The sequence below is a fragment of the Hippocampus zosterae genome, chromosome 10, assembly GCF_025434085.1.
Source record: "Hippocampus zosterae strain Florida chromosome 10, ASM2543408v3, whole genome shotgun sequence".
Classification (NCBI taxonomy): Eukaryota; Metazoa; Chordata; class Actinopteri; order Syngnathiformes; family Syngnathidae; genus Hippocampus; species Hippocampus zosterae.
Window position 1 is genome coordinate 7,347,392 of NC_067460.1, and position 20,185 is coordinate 7,367,576.

General features: G+C 42.1%; 3 protein-coding genes across 3 annotated transcripts in view; 2 read left to right on the forward strand and 1 right to left on the reverse strand.

The window, feature by feature from the left end:
* Positions 1–20,185, forward strand: part of ap1s3a (adaptor related protein complex 1 subunit sigma 3a) — a 95,285-nt gene that overhangs the window by 54,959 nt on the left and 20,141 nt on the right. The window lies entirely within an intron of this gene.
* The window catches only part of psmd2 (proteasome 26S subunit ubiquitin receptor, non-ATPase 2), a 266,709-nt gene that overhangs the window by 32,595 nt on the left and 213,929 nt on the right, over positions 1–20,185 (reverse strand). The gene's annotated exons all lie outside the window — the stretch shown is intronic.
* wdfy1 (WD repeat and FYVE domain containing 1) lies at positions 678–19,372 on the forward strand. The gene is made up of 12 exons (XM_052079001.1): positions 678–895; positions 5,135–5,202; positions 5,312–5,385; positions 5,566–5,620; positions 11,467–11,617; positions 11,710–11,822; positions 14,569–14,695; positions 15,138–15,243; positions 15,899–16,000; positions 16,120–16,250; positions 16,379–16,487; positions 17,840–19,372. Exons 1-12 carry the CDS (start codon positions 759–761, stop codon positions 17,897–17,899), a joined length of 1,233 nt encoding a protein of 410 aa, XP_051934961.1. The 5' UTR covers positions 678–758; the 3' UTR covers positions 17,900–19,372.

The following is a 20,185-nucleotide window of genomic DNA, read 5'->3' on the forward strand; positions in this document are numbered from 1 at the left end:
GTTTACGCCATTTCCCCAGTTAGTCTCCAGCCTCAAAACCAGCGGCTCACTTGTATTCTGAATGGCTCCCATCATTCACGTGCCCAATGAGACTGCGGCATTTTATGGCGCCCTTGAATGAAAACCATAGAACTAATACTGTACTGTACAATTAGAAAAGCTACAGGTTTACTATTTGCATTTCTCAGTTGCATGACCTTTTTCACATTTCACTACTGTACTCACAGAATGTTAAGGATATTCGGCTTTCGGGTGTTTTGATACATAACAGCCCCCCTTCCCCCACCCCCCCACCCCCAAAAAAAGATCCAGGTCAATTAAATTATTTTAAGTCTTCATGACGCGTGCATTTTGACAGCATTTTGAAATAAACACTGGAAGAATTCTGAAAGTGTCAAATACGACATATTAATTATTACTGAACCAGAAAATTTACTGGAATGCGTTTTTTTGCAGAACGGCAAGTTACACAAAAAGTATTGAAACATTGAACAGTCGTACATTATGGTGAACTGTAAATGTTACATAGTGCATTGTGTCATCCTGAAATGACCCCCAAAGTCAAATACTGACTCTGACTTGTATCATCGCTAACTTGTGGTGAGTACGACAGCCCCAGTCACGCTGCGCGGATTGCCGGGCGCACGCCTTGCAGGCATTACGGTAATAGGAGCAGCGGCTCTGTGTGTCAGCTGATCCTCCTGCACTGGGCGAGGAGAATTAGCAGCAGGAAAACATTGTTGCTGGCTAGTTAAACCATGGCTGCGGAGATCCATTCGAGGCCTCAGAGCGCCAGGCCAGTTCTTCTGAACAAAATCGAGGGACACTCAGACGTTGTCACAGTTGCCGTTTTAATCCCGAAGGAAGATGGAGTGATCACTGTCAGCGAAGACAGGTGAGTTTTCCAACGCAGCTAATGCTCATGTTAGCGTTATTGGAATAGCCTGCGGATTTGCAATATTTTGGAGGTCTATCGTGTACAAGTAGTTTGTACAAAAGCAAAAAAAAAAAAAAGGTTAGAGGCAACTGAAACACAACTATAAAACTGCGTATACTCAGATTTTAGCTGAGACGTTTTTTGTATGTTTTGTTTTGTTTTTGCTTTCGTGGTTAGCTGTGTGAATATTTGAAAAATTAATTCAATCAAGTGTAGTTGGTTATAGCTGGTGTGCTTCCTAAGACCCTTTCAGTTTCGGATATTTGATGGCTTTCATTAGTTTGGTCACTTCTTAAATGAAGGTTTTTGGGATACTGAACAGCTAACTGTAGCAGTAAAGAAAGTATTTTCTTGTGTTCCAGTCTAATCCCTTAAATCGATGCTTGTGTGTCTCCTATGCGTTTCGATTCAAAACTCTGTGCGTATGCATGAACGAGACCACACAGTTGTTTGTCACTGCTATCAAAGGAACAGCCACAGGCTGTGTCCCGTGAACATGAACATCCCATTTGGGTGGGGACAGAAAAACTGGTTAAAACTTAAAGGTCAGGTGTGAAATAAACCTGTCCAGACATATTTTGAGTAATAAAGGATAAAACTATTTTAAACATACTTTCGATTTTTTTTTAAATACCCAGGTTCATAGTTGGACCCGTAGCAACGCGCATAACAACTAAAATGTTCTTGTTCGGCAATCTCCGGCGAGTGACGTCATTTACAGAATGCCGAGTCGCCAGTCAGCCATTGTAATGCAATGATGATTGTTCTTTTGACTGGTCTTTGCCATTGTTATCTAGTTATTTGGCGAAATGTCTCAGCGCCGTGTGGCGATGCACTGTTCACATTCAGCCAAACCGTTGTTTGAAAGGCCAAAAGAAAAGAATAGGGCACCTAAATGGACCTTAAAATTGGCACGATATAGTTTCGTTCTCGCAAAGCGAATGAATTTCCCATCAGGGGTATATAAGTACATGGATGGAATCCTCTCTAATACCCTTTTCCCACTGAAATTAGCGGGTAGTAGTGATCCGTGGCAACACGCAACCAATTGGCATATTGCCCCTTACCCATTGTCCAACAGAAGCGGAACAGAAGCATTCGAATAGACTATCACCATTCTGGGCAAAAGCAAACGGAACTACCTGTTGGGCGGGGAGGAGTGTGGGGGGGACGGAAATGTTCAGAATCCGTATGATTTGTGCGATACGGCCATATACGTAAGATTCACCACAAAATCCGTATGAACTATGCCCAAACCGTATGAGTTGACAGGTATGTATATACGAGGCCGATGGCGCGCGATGTTATGACTCATCACGTACCACCCTATGTCATTACGTGTTTACCCATGTGTTTGCGGCAGTGGGAAATGGGTATAATTCTTAACAATTAAGAATGCTGCCGTATAATGCGCGGAATGGCCGACAACAGGCCCCAGAACCACCTTAGCTATGGCAATGTAGGACATCAACCCACGAGGACACGTGTTGTCAGTGCTTGCGGAAATACAGGGACCAAGTGGGTATGATCATTGTGCACAATTTATGGCACATCAGAGAATTGCAAACAAAAACACTAGGCTAAGAACTGCAGCCTATGTAGCCTACCGTTCTTCCAGTTCCGATGCGTCTCCTCTCCACTCCATGTCCTGCCATTCAGGCAGACCATTTTCCGCATCCTCAGCATCTGGCTGGTACATGTATGCCCAACATACATCCTGCCAACAGCCTCTTCTTCCTCCAACTCTTCAAACACCTGTATCCCCTCAGATAACTGTGAAACATCGCTCCCCGAATCAATTTCTGACTGGATTTGTACATTTCCATAGTGAGGCCTGGTATTGTTGTCTTAAAGTGGCGTCACACTTCCGAGTTTGACGCTCGTCAGGATATCACTTCAGGAAAACGATTACTTTGTCATATTAACAAAATGGAAAATGTCTTTGTGCTTCGTTAAATGTATTTGGTTTAATTATTTTATTTTTGACATAAAAAGTATTTCGTTTTGGATTTTCTAAAATGACTTTTTATGCAAAACACTTATGGTTTATTAATGTCAGACAACTGTGGCTAGTCTTTCTGAAAATTCACATGCACATCTCTCCTCATGTCCGCTTCAACCTATGAAAATATCAAAATAACTTTTTTTACACCAGAGTACTGTTTCACCTAAAAAGAATCTTAGCTCTCTAGGTCCCACCATACATTCTTAGGTTAAAAAGTCTAGTCTCCTAGGGCTATGTCTTCATCAAAACCAATGCAAAACACGTTATTCCTCCAAAGTCATATTATTGTAATTGACTGTAAAACAATGGTTTGTGGAATCGACTTTTGTCTTCCACAGCTGCTTCAGATGCTTGCCCCTCCGTGCAAGTTGCACGATTGTTGCTTGTTGCTGCAGTCTAAAGTACGCTAGAGCTTACTGCAGTGCGCTTGAACAGCTTCCATCCTTTCCATATGCAACTAGTGCACATACAGTATTTTACAGGAGTGACTAAGAAACAACTTGAAGTAAGCACACATATTATTCTTTTTTAATTATCCTTATTTGTTGTTGTTCACTATCTGCTGAACTGTGCATAAGTAAAATGATGTATTGTTTCATTGTTGTGACAGTGAAGTATTGCAGTATTGGTATATCATATGGCATATAAATGAATTTTCTCACAGGCTCAATGGATAGACCAATACTCGGGGAAAAAAATTGGAAATTACAACAAAGGAGAAATGTTGAGTTCCATGAGTTGAAGCTATGTTTTAGAGCCATTTCTAAATGACTGCAGATTCCAAGATCAGTTCAAACTATTCTTTACAAGGACAGGACAGGTTATTTATTCACCCCTTCGCCCATTTCTGGAACATCACTTTGAGATGAATGCAAATTGATTTGATGTTTAGGAACAGACCACAAAGCGGCAACACTTAGCCTGCCGTTAACTGGAAACATCTGGAACAAAAGCTACACAGTGAAAAAAGCTTGATTTCGCCATGGCCTCACAGAGTGCCAACCAAGAAAAAATGGCCTGCCTCTAAATTGACAGTCAAGCTTGACTGAAATTTGCAGCTGCTCACACGGACAACCCAAATGCCTTCTGGACTAAAATGTTATGGTCAGACAAGACAATCGGAGCACTTTTTGGCATAGCATAGCTTTTAAAACTAAGATTATTGGACTGGTTGTCAAGCATGGTGGTGGTAATAGCATTCCCTCCGGCAAGGGTCACCAACGTGGTACCCGCAGGCACCAGTTAGCCCCAAAGGCCACATGAATAGTGGGCAGGCCTGTTCTTAAAATACCTCACCAGATGTGACATTGTGACGATTTTTTTTTCTTCAAGTTTCATAGCAGTGACTATAAAACGATGAGGACACAGTTAAATGAGCATCATTTTTATTCTTTATTCTTTGTTTTGTACATTATCACCCCTCTCATTTATTGTGCAATAATCTAATTGTAACATGCATTTGTTGCATATTTTGATGCATTTTTATGCTTTAGAAAACATTTATGGCTGAATTTTGGGTGGGCTTGGAACAGATTAGTTATGTGCAAATGTCAACCTCAACCTTATAGATTTGTGGCGCATGCATCAAAGTCAGATCTGCCCTACCACTTCTCCAAAGAAGAGTGGTCAAATATCCAGCTTCAAGTATCTCAGAAGCTTGCTGATGACTGCATCAAGTTTGTTTGAGGTGAAACGTTAAACCAAATATTAGTGGCTGTTTCACTATTGTAAGGATGTCAAACTCATTTTTGTCACGGGCCACACTGTAGTAGTGAGTTAGTTTTTTTTCCTCAAAGTATAGTTCATGTTTCAATAATAAAATCATATCAATGTATAATTTGCTTTAATGATATATAAAATGATGTGGTGGGCTGGATCTGGCCCTCAGCTCTTGACTTTGACGCATCGTTTTGGCATCCGGTATAATAGCACATAGCACAATTACTGAGGGGGAAAGATCTGGCCTGGGTTTACACAGTAAAGTATCAGTTTGAAAATACGGGCAGCTTTCAAATGAGGAAATGATACTTTCCCTGATTCCAAACTAAATGTTACAGTTTTTCCTGACGTGATTCAAAACAAACAAACGAGCTTCCTTTTCCCACGTTCAACTTTTAAAGCAGAGATCAGAAAACCGAGGGCGCCATTATGGTTCAGTTTTCTGATAATTGCATTCTGCATTTCATTTCCAGAACCATCCGGGTGTGGCTAAAGAGAGATAGCGGTCAGTACTGGCCAAGCATCTACCACACAGTCTCCTGTAAGTAAGACTGCATCACATCAACGACAAATGTGGCGCAATTTAGGAAATTTCCCTCCATTTTCACACAGCTAATGATGATCATTTCCATGACTTTTTTCTGTTTCAGCTCCCTGCTCATGTATGTCATATCACCATGACAGTCGACGTATCTTCATCGGCCAGGACAATGGTGCGGTTGTGGTGAGTGGAACATTCTGAAAACAAATGACCTTGTTCTCACTTCATTGTCAGTCTTTTGGCTGTTCTCGGCTTCTTTTCGTCATAAAAGGATGCTCATTTAAATGGGTCTCCTCTAAATGCCTTTGAGGTTGGGTTAGTTATTTGATTTGAAACTTTTTTTTTTGTTTGCTTGCCCCAAAGGAGTTTCTCATCTCTGAAGATTTCAACAAGATGAACCATGTGAAAACATATCCAGGTGAGATGTTTTGATAATGACACTCTCCAGCGTGATCAGAGTCGAGTGAGACCGGTTGGAATTGCTGGCCAAAGACGTCTGTGTGCGTGACTGTGTGTGTGTGTGTGTGTGTGTGTGTGTGTGTGTGTGTGTGTGTGTGTGTGTGTGTACACATTTTATTCTGAGTAGAGGTAGACCTGCTGTTGTTCACAGTTCTTAAATCTTGTTTTATATATAATAAGAATTTGGTTATACATTCAAATTCAATTGATTTGTCTAAACTGTTTGCTTTCTTAATAGTAAAAAGGCGTTAATTGAGTCATTAACCCTTTCATGCTCCCCGTAACCCGATAACATAATAAGCTGTCCACTGTTGTAAACGCTGTCCCTGAAAGGGTTTACAAAGCATGCCAGCCTGTTTCATTGAAGTAAGGCTCGTTTGTGAGAGCTGGATATAATTTCATTGCATAGCCTTAGACAAAGGCTAAAGACAAGGAAGCCAAAAGTAAAGCTAACTTTTACGGACCAATGACCAATCGCATGTTCTTGCATCACCGTTTCTGACCGGGTTTACGTTCCTTCAGACAATGTTTCTGAAATTCTGTCTTCTCGTTCATGAGTCGAGTAAATTGACGTCGCTAATTACAGTTTTGTTCGCGCTCTTTTACCCACAATGCACTCCAGCATTAGATTTTGATCTGCGCAATAATGAAAAAAGCCCTCCTGAGGCAAATTTCAATGACAACCTCAAAACAGCGCGATTGTATTTCCGATCACATCCCAAGGGGGTTTCCTGGCTCAAACTGAAGCAGAGGAGGCAGTACCGTTCTGTTCATTCATACGTATGCCGAACCCCCACCCTTGACTCAAACAACCCTTTTTTTAATCAAGTACAGAGTGGTTGTTGTTCTTCAACATAATGCCACATGACTTTCTTAAATGGCAATGAAGATCTTTTTTTTTCCTGACACAATCATCATTCAGCCTACTCAGTGGAAAAGGAAGCTGTTGCAGCAAATTGCCAGTCTGTTGTGTACCACATGTCACCACTGGAATCTGCTCTCGATTTGCAGAGATGGAAAAAGTCATCAAAAGAAGTTCTTTCCTCGGTTCACGTCATTTGTTTTTCATCTGTTAACATTTAATGGATTATTCACGAGGGCTCTATAAAAGCACAGTCTGTTGCCCACACACTTAACAAAAACAAAAATCATTGCATAAATAGTTTTCACAATAAATACTTACAAATAAATTCACTATAGTTTTTAAAAAGTGTCTCAGAAGTGGGGTTTTCTTCACTCGGTGGCTGCAAGAAAATATTTTTGGGGGGGTGTGGTGGAGGGGGGTCTTTGCAGAGAAAAAGAAAAAAAATAAACCGTGAGCCTGCTTTACCAGGTTTCATCTCAAGATATATAATAGAATAAAATGCTATGTTACAATCTTGTCCAGTCTAAACTTGACTGCATCTGCTTCTTCATATGATTGTTTTACACTATTAATCAATTATAATAAATCATAATTCCCTATGAAGTCTTGCTTTTATATTTTTAACGATGAGGATAAAAATGTTACATCATCGTTATGATGGCTTTGATCTTTTTTGGCCCGATTCAAATTTCCATTCATACCACAAACCACCAGCAAAACTGCATGCCGTTTAGCGGCAGGGTAGCGGTGGTTTGGGAAACTGTTGAGTTCCACAAATTGAAAACAAGTTTCGCTTTGATTAAAAAAAGAAAGAGTAATAAGATACGATATCCTTTATTTTTCCCGCAATGGGGAAATTACAATCAGAATTCAGAAAGGAAAAACGCTGGGTAGGGAGAGGGGGAAAAAAACCCACGCTCGAACTATCCTCTTCCGAGGATAATTTAAGTCCAGGATAAAAAAAGACCCTAGCACATGAATAAGCATATGACAGTTACAACAAGTCACAAGACATAACATGTATAAGGGGGAGGATGAATGGGAATTGGGGGGTAACCACGACGCGGCCGAAAATGACCAGCTGCACGGTCACCGTTGCGCTCCGCATTATCGAACCACGTCACCGGGGAAAATGAATCGGAGCGATGAAGACGGTGATAATAAGGATGTGTATGCGCGTGTGCTTGTCCAGTCGTGTATGTGTATGCATGTACAGGTCATAGCTGCTTCGTCGAGGTCTGCTCATCATGAAGACAGTCCCGGCTTATCAGTCCATGGCCGAGAAGGAAGGGGGTGGTGGTGGGGGCCCTAGGCTCCATGCGTATTTCTATCCAGGGGAAAGGCCAGATAGCGTTGTTTGTTTTGGAGAGACTGCCGCCAACAATTCCAGACAGCCTTGAGTCCTTGGTCTGTATCTCCTCACTGGCTCCAATCATTCAGATCCGAAAATTCTTTCCGCAGCGTGGATTCCAACGTCTCCATGGTATTTTCAATTGAGCTGAGTCGCTCCAAAACCGCAAAGTCGCAACAATATTGGGGTTGAGCTCAGTCACCGCTTGAGTCTGAGTGTTGAACATTCGCGCCAAGCCATCCAGAGTGACCAGCAGCTTCTTCACTTCCAATAGAGCCGCTCCCGTCGGTTGAATTTTGCGATAGAACAGCAAGCTGCCAACACCAAACAGCAGCATACCTGTTATCAAAAGGCCAATGATGTAGATGTCTTCCACATCCTCCACGGACAGTACTGTCAGGCACACCGGTCTCCACTTTCTCCATGGATCCAGGGCGTATCCGGCAGTAAGTGTCCCCGGAGGGCAAGCAGGCTACCCACTGCCCGCACTTTTCGTCGAAAAAATTTTGTCGATTACATCGAGAGACCAGCCAACTAATTCCATGGTTAGTTCTTTGGATGAAAACACGGTTGGAGGCTAGGGAAAACAAGTTGGACAAAGACAGCACAAAAGACTAAGTGGCGAGCAGGGAAAAAAAGGTGGGAGGGCAAGGGAGCTGTGCAAAAAGTGTCCGCCTTCGTCATGAGCCAAGCAGAAAGCTTATAGTCGGGTTATATAGTCCAATCACTTCAAAAATGCGTCTCTGAGTAGCTGTGATTATGCTTTTCCCACTTTACCAGTAACTATAATCAGTCTTGGTGGGTGAAGGTGAAGTGATTGAGCATCAAACTACTTCTGTCTTAGTAGTGCAAAAGCGTCATGTGGAAGGCCCATGAGCATTGGCGGTCATATTCCCTATATCCTTGCCGCACTCCCAAGAATGTAGTACTAGTAATAGTACTAGTCGTCTGCGATCAGGCTAGGGGTGCATTGCAAATTTCTCCAGTGTGGGACAAATAATCTTATCTTATTAGCCGCCCCCTAAGCTGGGACAAGAGGCCCCTCTTGACCTTAGTCTTGACTCTTCTGGTGTAGTTCCCCAACAGTTTAAACATGCTGTGGTCCAACCCTTGATCAAGAAACCTGGTCTTGATCCAGATGTGCTGTCAAGTTTCAGGCCCATTTCCAAACTGCCTTTCATTTCCAAAATTCTGGAAAAAGTGGTGCACATGCAGTTGAAACTTTTCTTGGATGAACATAACATCTTGGAGGTCTTCCAGTCAGGTTTCAAGACGATGCATAGCACGGAGTCAGCCCTGTTACGCGTTTCTAATGACATCCTCCTGGCAAATGACTCTGGAGACCACGTGTGTCTAGTTTTATTGGACTTAACTGCAGCATTTGATGCAGTGGATCACAGTATTCTGCTGACTCGTTTGCAGCACTTGGTGGGCATTGGCGGCAGTGCTCTTGAGTGGTTTAGGTCCTATCTAGCTGACAGAACCTTTTGTGTCAGCCGTGGCTGCTCTGAGTCACGCAGTGCTCCCCTGTCATGTGGTGTTCCATAGGGCTCAATTCTGGGGCCTCTGCTCTTCTCGCTGTATCTGCTCCTATTGGGTTCCATCTTAAGGAAACATGGTATTCCCTTCCACTGCTATGCAGATACTGCCAGATCTATGTCCCACTGAGCAAGAAAGACGCCTTCTCATTAAGGCCACTCTTATCCTGTCTGGAAGAAATCAAAACCTGGATGGCACAAAATTTCTTGAAATTCAACGAAAAGAAGACAGAGGTGATATTGTTTGGTCCCAGTGGCCCTTGTACTTTCCATCCTGTAGACATGGGCCTCCTGTCTCCTTATCTTAAGTCACCAGTCTCAAACTTGGGCCTTAAACTGGACAGTGATTTCAATATCGATCGGCAAATTGGTGCCGTTGTTAAATCCAGCTTCTTTCACCTTAGACAGCTGACCAAAATAAAACCTCTCCTCTCACATGAACACTTTGAGACAGTAATTCATGCCTTTGTCACATCCCGGCTCGATTACTGCAATACCCTTTTCTTTGGAGTCAGCCAGTCCTCTATTAACCGCCTTCAGCTGGTCCAGAATGCCGCTGCTCGCCTCTTGACTGGTACTCATAAGAGGGAGCACATAACTCCTACTCTGGCATCCCTTCACTGGCTCCCCATTCATTTTAGAGTTATTTTCAAGATCCTCGTCTTTGTTATCAAATCTCTGAATAATCTCGCGCCACCTTACCTCTCTGAGCTCATCCGCCCCTACAAACCTGCACGGCGCCTCAGGTCTGTGGACCAGACATTATTAGAAGTGCCAAGGACTAAACTGAGGCTCAGAGGGGATCGATCCTTTTCCTTTGCTGGTCCCTCTCTCTGGAATGACCTCCCACTGAACATTCGGCAAGCCTCCTCGCTGCCCATCTTCAAAACCCTCCTCAAAACTCACTTGTATTCTTTGGCATTCGACTCAGCATGACTTAGTTTTGTTCTTGGTTTTACTGTTTGGTGCTTTCTACCGCCTTTATTACCGATTTGTCTTACTGTTTATTGTGGATGTTAAATTGCTCCATATACAGCACTTTGTATGCATCGATGGCTGTTTGAAAGTGCTCTATAAATACTGTTGACTTGACTTGACTTAGTGAGCTGTAACAGTGCTTGTAGAAAAGAATTATCCAATTCTTCACTGGCCAAAATTGGTCTACCAGGAGGCACACACTGTAGTCACTGGAGAGATGTGCGGAGCAGTTTGTGTCTGTGTGTGAACACAACAACAAACAACAACTTGTTTTTTCTTTCTTTTCGTCATCTACTCACGTGCACATGAAATTTGACCTTTGCATTGGACCCATCACAGTGAACACACACACACTGTTAGTGGCCCCTTCTGGAGCAGGAGTCTGCTTACCTGGATGCACCCGGGGAGCACTTCAGGGTATTGGTATCCTGCTCAAGGAAACCACAGCCGTAATGTAATAGTGAGGCCATCAAACCGGATGCCCTCAAAGCCTCAGCTGCACCTAAAACTTTGGAACGGGAACAAATGGCCTTGGGATGAGTCTGGAAGGGCTGCACAAAGAGGATGGGAAGTATGAAGTCTGGGCTTCAGCTGTCCAGTTCTGTGAACCCAGTATGAATGGAGGGTGGCTTTGTGGTTATTAGGCAACACTCAGGGCTCTAACAAATATAAAAACATAAAAACTCCCTTCAGCGCACCTTTCTATCTTATAGAAGAAGAAAAAAAATGGTAAACGTTCAATAAATCAAGTGGCAACAACAGAACAACCCCTTGAGTTGAAAGAAAAAACGTGTCTATATTTGACCACAACAATGTCCACTGCAAAGAAGCTGCAACTAAAGTATTACTGGTGCAACACTCATATTGATCAAAATGATTTCAACATTGGGACTACTATATTTGCATCAGTCCATCCGCCATTGCATCAGTCCATCCGCCATTATTAGTGTTTCTTGAACTGGTCGCCAGCCAATCACAGGGCAAAAATAGGCAAACAACCATATGGCTTCCAATGTTTGTTCCTGCAAGACTTAATTTGACATGATGTGTACATATGCATGTGTGTTTTGCAGCTCACCAGAACCGGGTTTCAGACATGGTGTTTACCCTGGAGAGCGAGTGGGTTGTGAGCACCGGCCATGACAAGAGTGTGAGCTGGATGTGCACCCAGAGTGGAAGCATGCTCGGCAGACACTATTTCACTTCATGGGCCTCCTGCCTACAGTATTCCTTATTTATCACTTTTTTTGTTTGTTTGTTTTGTTTTAACATAACCGTTTCACTTGAGTGGTTTGAAACCTTAACTCCCTGCTCAGATATGATCATGAGACTCGGCACGCCTTTGTTGGCGATTACTCGGGGCAGATTACACTGCTGAAGCTGGAGAGGCAGACATACTCCATTATCACCACACTGAAGGGCCATGAAGGTATTTCATTAAAAAAAAGCACATACTTTTATCATATATACAGTATATATATATATATATATATATATATATATATATATATATATATATATATACAGTGCACTCCGCTTAATAGAACACCATTGGGCCGAAGCGCTTCTGTTCTACTAAGCGGGGTTTCTATTAACCGGAGACACTTTATTAGGTACACCTTCAGACACGTCGACAACCAAGTTATGCACGCAGAAAAACCCCTGCTGACGAGTTAGAAGAGATATTTCGACTGTGGACGTCCATATCTTTAATCAAACAACAAAACAACAACTTTAATCAACTTCAGTCAAACATCTCAAATCACAAGAAAAATGTCGTTACTTTTGTCTGGAAACAGGAGTCCGTAATTTTGCGGTTGACTTCCCTCTCAATGCGCTGGATAAGAGGGAAGTCCTGGAAACCGCGGGCATACCTTCTGAGAATCCGGCAATGCATCGTATCGTCTGAGTATGTCCTTCTTATCCGCAGGTGATAGCCCTCGTCTCTTGAATGAAGTTGAAGCCATTGTGACGTGCGTGTGTCTATGTGTGGAGTGACGCGTGCTACCTGTAACTGTATACGGCTAGAACTACCGCGTTTTCTCGCGATAGTGGTACAGTATCGCGATAGCTACACTTCGTCTCTCTCGTCTCTTGAATGAAGTTGAAGCCATTGTGACGTGCGTGTGTCTGTGTGGAGTGACGCATGCTACCTGTTACTGTATACGGCTAGAACTACCGCGTTTTCTCGCGATAGTGGTACAGTATCGCGATAGCTACACTTCGAAAACCACTAGTTTACAATGTTCATTGCTTACGGCCTGTTCTATTAAGCGGAGATCTGTTCTACTAAGCGGAGTATCTTTATAGGAAATTGCATTAGGCAAATCCGTTCCAGAGCCTTTTGCTCTATTAAGCGGATTACTCTATTAACCGGTGTTCTATTAAGCGGAGTGCACTGTATATATATATATATATATATATAGTTGTTTTTTAATAACTAAATGAGACCAAATAAACAAGAATAATTGGTTGTTAATCACTAAGCAAGAAAAATTGTATCATTGGAATACTCAATCCTAAAAAATGTTTAGTAGTGACAGCCATGTTATTTTCATGCTCATCAACCCGTTACCCATTTAAAATGAGCCCCATAGCTATTTTGGGAAACTCATATTAAAACCCATTTAATCCCGCCGGTCACATTTGTGAAGGACAACAATGATTTAATTTGTAGGACTCTAAAGGCGCTTATAAATAAAATGTATTATTATTATTATAACATTTTTTTATTGCTGATTACTTAAAAGGACACCTGATTTTGACTTTTCAATGTCTGGGAAAAATTTGGGATTAAATGGGTTTTAAATCACATGAACATAAGGTCTGTAGCCTCTGCCTTAAATATGTGTGCACTTAGAATTGTGTAAAAGCAAGTGGACTTGATAACCTGACTCGACCCCTCCCTTTGCTTTTATTTGGCCTTTTTTTTCCCGAAGTTTGTACAGTGCAGAGAACGATTGAATATTGAACCAGAGGATAATCTCTATAACTCAACATGTTTATTTTTTACCACATCTAGTGTTGCTTCCAGGTTAAATATTTAATTACAGGAACTAACATCTTACTTAAGAAACATTCATATTGCCACCTATTTAGCTATTGGAGTTGAAAAGCCTCATATTGCAAATACATTCCTTCCTTTCTTTGATATCTCCTAAAGTCCAACTTGTGGGACTCCATTCGGACTGGGTACAGCCTCAAGTTCAATATTAGTAAATAAGGCGTTGAATGATTCATCCAGTCCTGAAACTGCAGCAGAAAAGTTTTAATTGTATTTGCAATCACCATTAAGTTTAATTGACTGCTGTGCTTAAACACCACAGCCTTTTGCAATTTACAATCTGGAGAAAGAAAAAAAATTACCGAGACCAGTACTCCTTTTGCTCTTCGGACCACACTTGTGGAAATGAAAACATATATAAACATATATTTGCTGAAAATATACTTTACTTTTTTTCAAACATACTAAAAAAATAACGTTTCAATCATGAAGATGTCCTTCCTTCACTTACTCTCATGACATACCTTTATTCTCACATGAGAATCTAGAAATACCTTGGCAGCCCCCAATATTATTTTTTTTGTAAGAATTGTTTAACGTTTAACACTAGTTCTGTTTATAAGAAAATGAAGAAATGGCTCATGTACAGTACATTGAAAATTGTAGGTTTTTATTGCGACAATAGCTGTAGTTACATTTTATGCCAGCAGATAGCAGTGTTAAACCTAAGTTCTAATTCTTTTTTGTTTGGGGTTTTTTTTTCCTTTGGAAGAGAAATGCAGAAGAGTGATCCGACCTGTGTAAGTGTGTGTTCCCAAAGAGCAGTATTGCCCAACCTTTACCGAACCAGTTGTTTGACGTTTGGCTTCCTCCCTTTTAATTTCAATTTATAATTTCTCTGTGCTCACAAATTTGACGGTAATTCTTCAGATGTTCTGACATAGACGAATGAAGATATATTCATAATGGATAAATAATCATTTCAGGTCACATAAAATCAGATAATATCCCGTGGCATCCCTGGTGATCTCTCATGCAACATTTGGGTGCTCTTGTTGGGAATCACTGGCATAAAGGCTAGTAAAAAGGACACTAAGTGGCTCCTGGAAACCAACTCTTGCTTTATAGAGCCATATGTATGAAGTGACATCAGCCCTGTTGATCTTTTCAGGTAGCGTAGCAGCCTTGTGGTGGGACCCTGTCCAGAGACTGTTGTTCTCGGGTGCCTCTGACCACAGTGTTATCATGTGGGACATAGGAGGGCGCAAAGGACGAACCTTACTGTTGCAGGGACACCAGTAAGTCTAGAAGCCTTGCGGTTGTGTTCTTAAAATGTTTTGAATGGTTAACCAAAGAGCTTGAAATGTCTTCAATGAGTCTGCCTCCATTTCATGGCAGGTTTCAATGATTTCCGGCATCCATTTTATGTGACAGTAACTGTGAACACATCACAAAGCTTGACAGTATATCCTCTGAGATCATGACTTTGGGGAAACATGCATTTGTTCGGCGAAAACAAATGCCAGCGGCTAATACCAAAGCCAATGTATGCCAAAGCCAGCACAAGTCATCTGACTTGTAACATCATATTTTGAATGGAATTCAGAGCCATTATGAGCACAGCAAAGTTTACACAAGTGCTCTGCGCTAATTCACTGATGTTGAACTTACGGTGGTGAAATGTCACGGTGTGACAAAAAGTGTGATGGAACACTGCTCTCGATCCGTCATCTCTCCCAGTGAGCGTGTCCAGGCACTGCGCTACCTCCAGTTGACCAGGCAGCTGGTGTCGTGCGCAGCTGATGGAGGCATAGCAGTGTGGAACATGGACACAAAAAGAGAAGAGGTTTGAATCAATATTACGTCTGTGACAAAAGAAAATAGCTGTGGAGAATGAGTTATGATGTATGCCTGAAGTTTATTCATTGTGGGGATGCTCCTGAGCAACCCAGATTGCTGTATGTTAAACTGTAGTTGAAGCCTCCCCTAGTTTACAACATAATGGATGGTTGGGTGCTGTGCTCCCCATTTTGATTTCCAATTGAGGCACAGAATGTGCTTTTTTGTTATGTTTTTTGACTCAGAAAGTGTGTTGCGAACCCGATTATTTCAAGCCTTGGGCGGCGTATATCGCGGACTGGTGGCCAGTCATTCTCGTGATTAAATGTAATGTAATTTAAAATCCTAATTGATTTCCCAGTTTATGTCAGTTGTTGAGAATGAAAAAAAATCATATTAACATACAGCCAAATCGTTTCCCAATAAGGTGTAGATTTATAATCGTACTCAGAATCAAAGTGAAAAAAATGATGTGGCTCCATTTTGTTTGTATGACATCCAGTTGGGCCTCCTCATTGAAGATTCAACTGATGGTTTCCAGGGGAACCTCATCATACCAGACCATATCAGATTTTGCATATAAACGCTGAAACATTTTCTCTTACACCTTATTTTGATCTGTTCACATATTTGGAAAAAAAAAACGCCTTTTCTATATTCAGGCACCTCAGTGGTTGGAAAGTGATTCCTGCCAGAAGTGTGAGCAGCCTTTCTTTTGGAATGTCAAGCAGATGTGGGACACTAAAACCCTGGGGCTCAGACAGGTATTATTGTTGTGCCGGCAGCAAGGTGCCTTTGAGACATATGCTGTATTTTTTATTGGCATTGTGCATTGTTTCACTGTCATTAGTATGAATGTGAACCCGTGTTTTCTGTGTTTCAGCACCATTGCAGGAAATGTGGCATAGCTGTGTGTGGTAGATGTAGTTCCAAACGCTCCACGTTCCCAGTGATGGGCTTTGAGTTTCCAGTGCGGGTGTGTGACACCTGTTTTGACTCAATCAAAGAAGAAGAGTGAGTCCAGTGTTGTGTATTTTTCGCCTAATATTGTAGTTTTTGTTATGAGGACTGGAGACAAAGCTGATGAACGGACCATTTTTTGTTTGTTTGTTTGTTTGTTTGTTTTATTGTGTGCTTTATAGTCGCACACCATTGGCCACATTCCATGAGGGGAAACACAACATTGCCCACATGGACATGGACCCATCCAGAGGCCTGATGGTCACCTGTGGAAGTGATCGCATTGTCAAGGTTGAAAACGGTTCTTTTAAAGCCGCACAGTTTATAAACGGTCTTTGATCATATTTAAATTACATTTAATAACAACAATACATTTAAACAAACGTGCTTCCGGAGCAAATTATATCTGCAACAGTGCTGTATTTTCTCGACTCCAGATTATTAGTCACAAATAGATTGCATTCAGTGAAAACAGTTCGAGGTTCAGTAAATCAAGTCTGGCATCGTTGAAAGACATACTGCACTATATCGAATGCATATCCATTCAGTGATCATGTCATCTCAAGCAGGGGTCCGCACACCTTTGTGGGCCAGTGATATTTTTTTTTCCCAAGGATATAAAACTAAAGGTGGCTATTAGAGTGTAAAACGGTTCAACCTAGTAACTAGAGATAGACATCAATCCATTGACCAAGTGAAGGGTAATTCAACCCGAAAACTTAATTGACGAGAATAGATTAGATGCTGCTCCACTAGTCCAAAGACAGCATTCTGATCAATATGGTGTGTGTGGAATAGGAGTAAGGCAGTAAAACACACCCGTTTTTGTCCATGTCATGGGTGCGTCAATTTTGGCACTTTCTGTCAACTGAATATGACCTCACAGTTGCTCAGGGCTCAGGTAACGACCAGTCATGACTCGGCTTCATAAAACAGGTGAGCCGTGATTGGTCACCTGAGCCCTGAGTAACTGTGAGGTCATTTGTTGACAGAAAGATACAATATGGGCACCCTCTGACAAAACGAATAGATTTTGCTGCTATGTGTGCGTGTGTGTGTGAGAGATTGTAAAGAGCAAGGTCATGCAACAGCAGTCTCCCAAAAAGTTGCTGAGCATTTTCTTTCACATTATCCTGTAAGTGATGGCTAAAGGTACTGAAACCTGTTGGACATGCTACATGTTGTGTCTAAAGCAGAGGTTCTTAACCTGGGTTCGATGGAACCCCAGGGGTTCGGTGAATCGGTCTCAGGGGTTCGACGGAGCCTCTGCCCTGGAGGTTAAGACACAACTCGACTCAACATGTCAATTAGTTATGCCACGCCGAATTGGCCATCACTGGCTGCAGGTGATCACATTACATTGCTTGTGCAATCAGTGCTGCGGGAAATTTAGTTCGCTCTGTAGTCAACGTGTTTTTAATAAATGTGTTTTTTATGTCTTGAATTTGGAAAAAGTCATATTTTTGTTTTTCACTAATGAAGGGTTCGGTGAATGTGCATATTGACTAGCTGCGTTCGGTACCTCTAACAAGGTTAAGAACCACTGCGCTAAGCTAGCTTCGAAGATGACAGTTAAGTGCAGCAATTATGTCACATTTAAAGAGCCATCTTAGTGTTTTTGACTCAGGTGTCTGCCTCAACAGATCTGGGATGTGACGCAGGTGGTTGGCTGTAGCTTAGCAACAGGCTTCTCTCCGCGCTGATTGGTCAAGTCACTCCTCTGGTGTCATGGAAACCCCTCTGTACAGTGCATCATCGCCATCATGCCTGGACTCTGCAGCAGGATGTGCACATGTGCGTGCGTGTGTGAGTGAATGCCAGTAGCATAGGTCTGATGTGCATTTTTTTTTGTTTTCCTTGATCCTTTTCACTCCTATTCATAGTGATGAGTGTGTGTGCACCTGACCCCGCACAGAGCACAAAGCACAATGGTGTGTGCATGTGAATGTGTGCATGCCCCCCTTATGGGAAGAGTGTCAATGTTAGTGTTTACGTTTAATATTTCAGTTTTTTTTTTGACAAACGTTGACAACGGTCAGTTGATTATGATTTCATTTTTTTTATCCTTGTACTGTAATCTTCATCAATTCATGACCTGCCACACTTGTAAAAACATACACATGCTTCCGTCGCATATTTTTGCAGTCCACTAACTGTCTTACTCTGTAACATGTATAGAAACAGCACCTGTATACACATCTGCTTTATGTTTAAAGTGAAAATAGTTGTTTGGAATGACTTTCTAATCCCAGTTATCAGTTCCCACCGTAACCTTTTTTTCTGTCTTTTTCACCAGAAGGCCTTAAAATCACTCTCAGGAGGTTTTACATCAATGGGTTATCAGTGGGCGGGGCTCTTCATAATCTGTGTTACTCCAACCTTTTAGTCAACACAACCATTCAAGTGTGTGAATTAGCCATAAATCATATCTTAAGTACATTTCCAAATGACGCTGTGTACGCAGTGGTGCAGCTGCTCTGATGCTGACCCACCCTTCCAAGGGTTGATCCCAAGTGAGGCAAGAAAACCTACTACGTTGCTATAGCAACAGATCATTGCAAAATCTAACACTGTTTGGTAGCAGCATTAAAAATGCCTTTGCTAAGGTCGAGAAATCGTCTGTTGAATGAAGTGTTGAGTAGAGAAATTTCACTGCTTGCAGGTAGACAGACACGTGACAATTATGGAGAAAACTCCAATGCCTTTCGAGAGTTACGAGTAAAATAAATGTATTGAATCTCAATTGGATTTTTACCTCCAAGGCACAATGGACAGCTGCTAGAATTTCGTTAAACACTAAATGCTACACATAAGCTTTGTTCCCACTGTATCAGGCATGTCAAAATGCCTAAAAGACAGAAGGGCGCACTTGGGATTGTCCCCATGCACTCGCTCAATGAATTTCTGGATGTTTCCTATTTTGGTTTGTTCATCCCTCCTTCCCCCACACGTGTGTAATCAAGGATTCCACTTTGCAGGGAACTCATCCCGACACTCGGTGAAAGAATAGTTTTGATTTGTGGCGCTCCTATAAGTGGTGGCTGATTTGTGCTTGCTTATGTTGGATGCCTGCCTTCTATGGTTCTAAAGTAAACACCATATATTCCTGATCACATTCCACTTTTTGATGTAGTGTATATTTATATATGCAGTAAAGTATTTATTATCTGTGTAAATGTTTTTTTTCCTGACTATATAATTACAAACTGGTGTCCTTGGAATACAGTACATGTGCATTTTAAACAAATATATGGCTGACATCACCTGCCGTTTTGACTATGCTAGTGAACTCAGTGCGGCGTGGTGGCTGAAGGGTGAGCACGTCCACCTCGTAGTGCAGGGGTCCAGGGTGCCTCTGTGTGGAGTTTGCATGTTCTCCCTGTGCCTGCGTGGGTTTTCTCCAGGTACTCCGGTTTCCTCTCATATACCCAAAACATGTGTGGTCAGTTAATTGAGCATGCTAAATTGAATCTGAATGGATGTGATCAGCTGGCAACCTCACCTACTAGCTCAAGCACGCCTACAAGGATAATTGGCTCAGATAATGTGGGTGTGCGTGTGTGGGTGTCTATGTATCTCCATCATCCATCCATTTTCTGATCTGCTTTATCCTCACAAGGGTGCTGAAGCCTATCCCAACCATATCCATTATACCATCCATTTTCTGATCCACGCATCCTAGGCGGGGGAAACCCTGAACCGGTTGTCAGCCAATCGCAGGGCACACAGACAAACAACCATCCGCACTCACACTTAAGGACAATTTGGAGTGTTCAATCAGCCCGCCATGCATGTTTTTTGAATGTGGGAGGAAACCGGAGTACCCGGAGAAAACCCACGCAGGCCCGGGGCGAACATGCAAACGCCACACAAGAAGGCCGGAGCTGAGGCCTGGTACCCCTGCACTGTGAGATTGACGTGCTAACCACTCGACCACCGGGCCGCATATATGTTTGGTTAATTTGAAAGCGACAGAATTGTAAAATGAT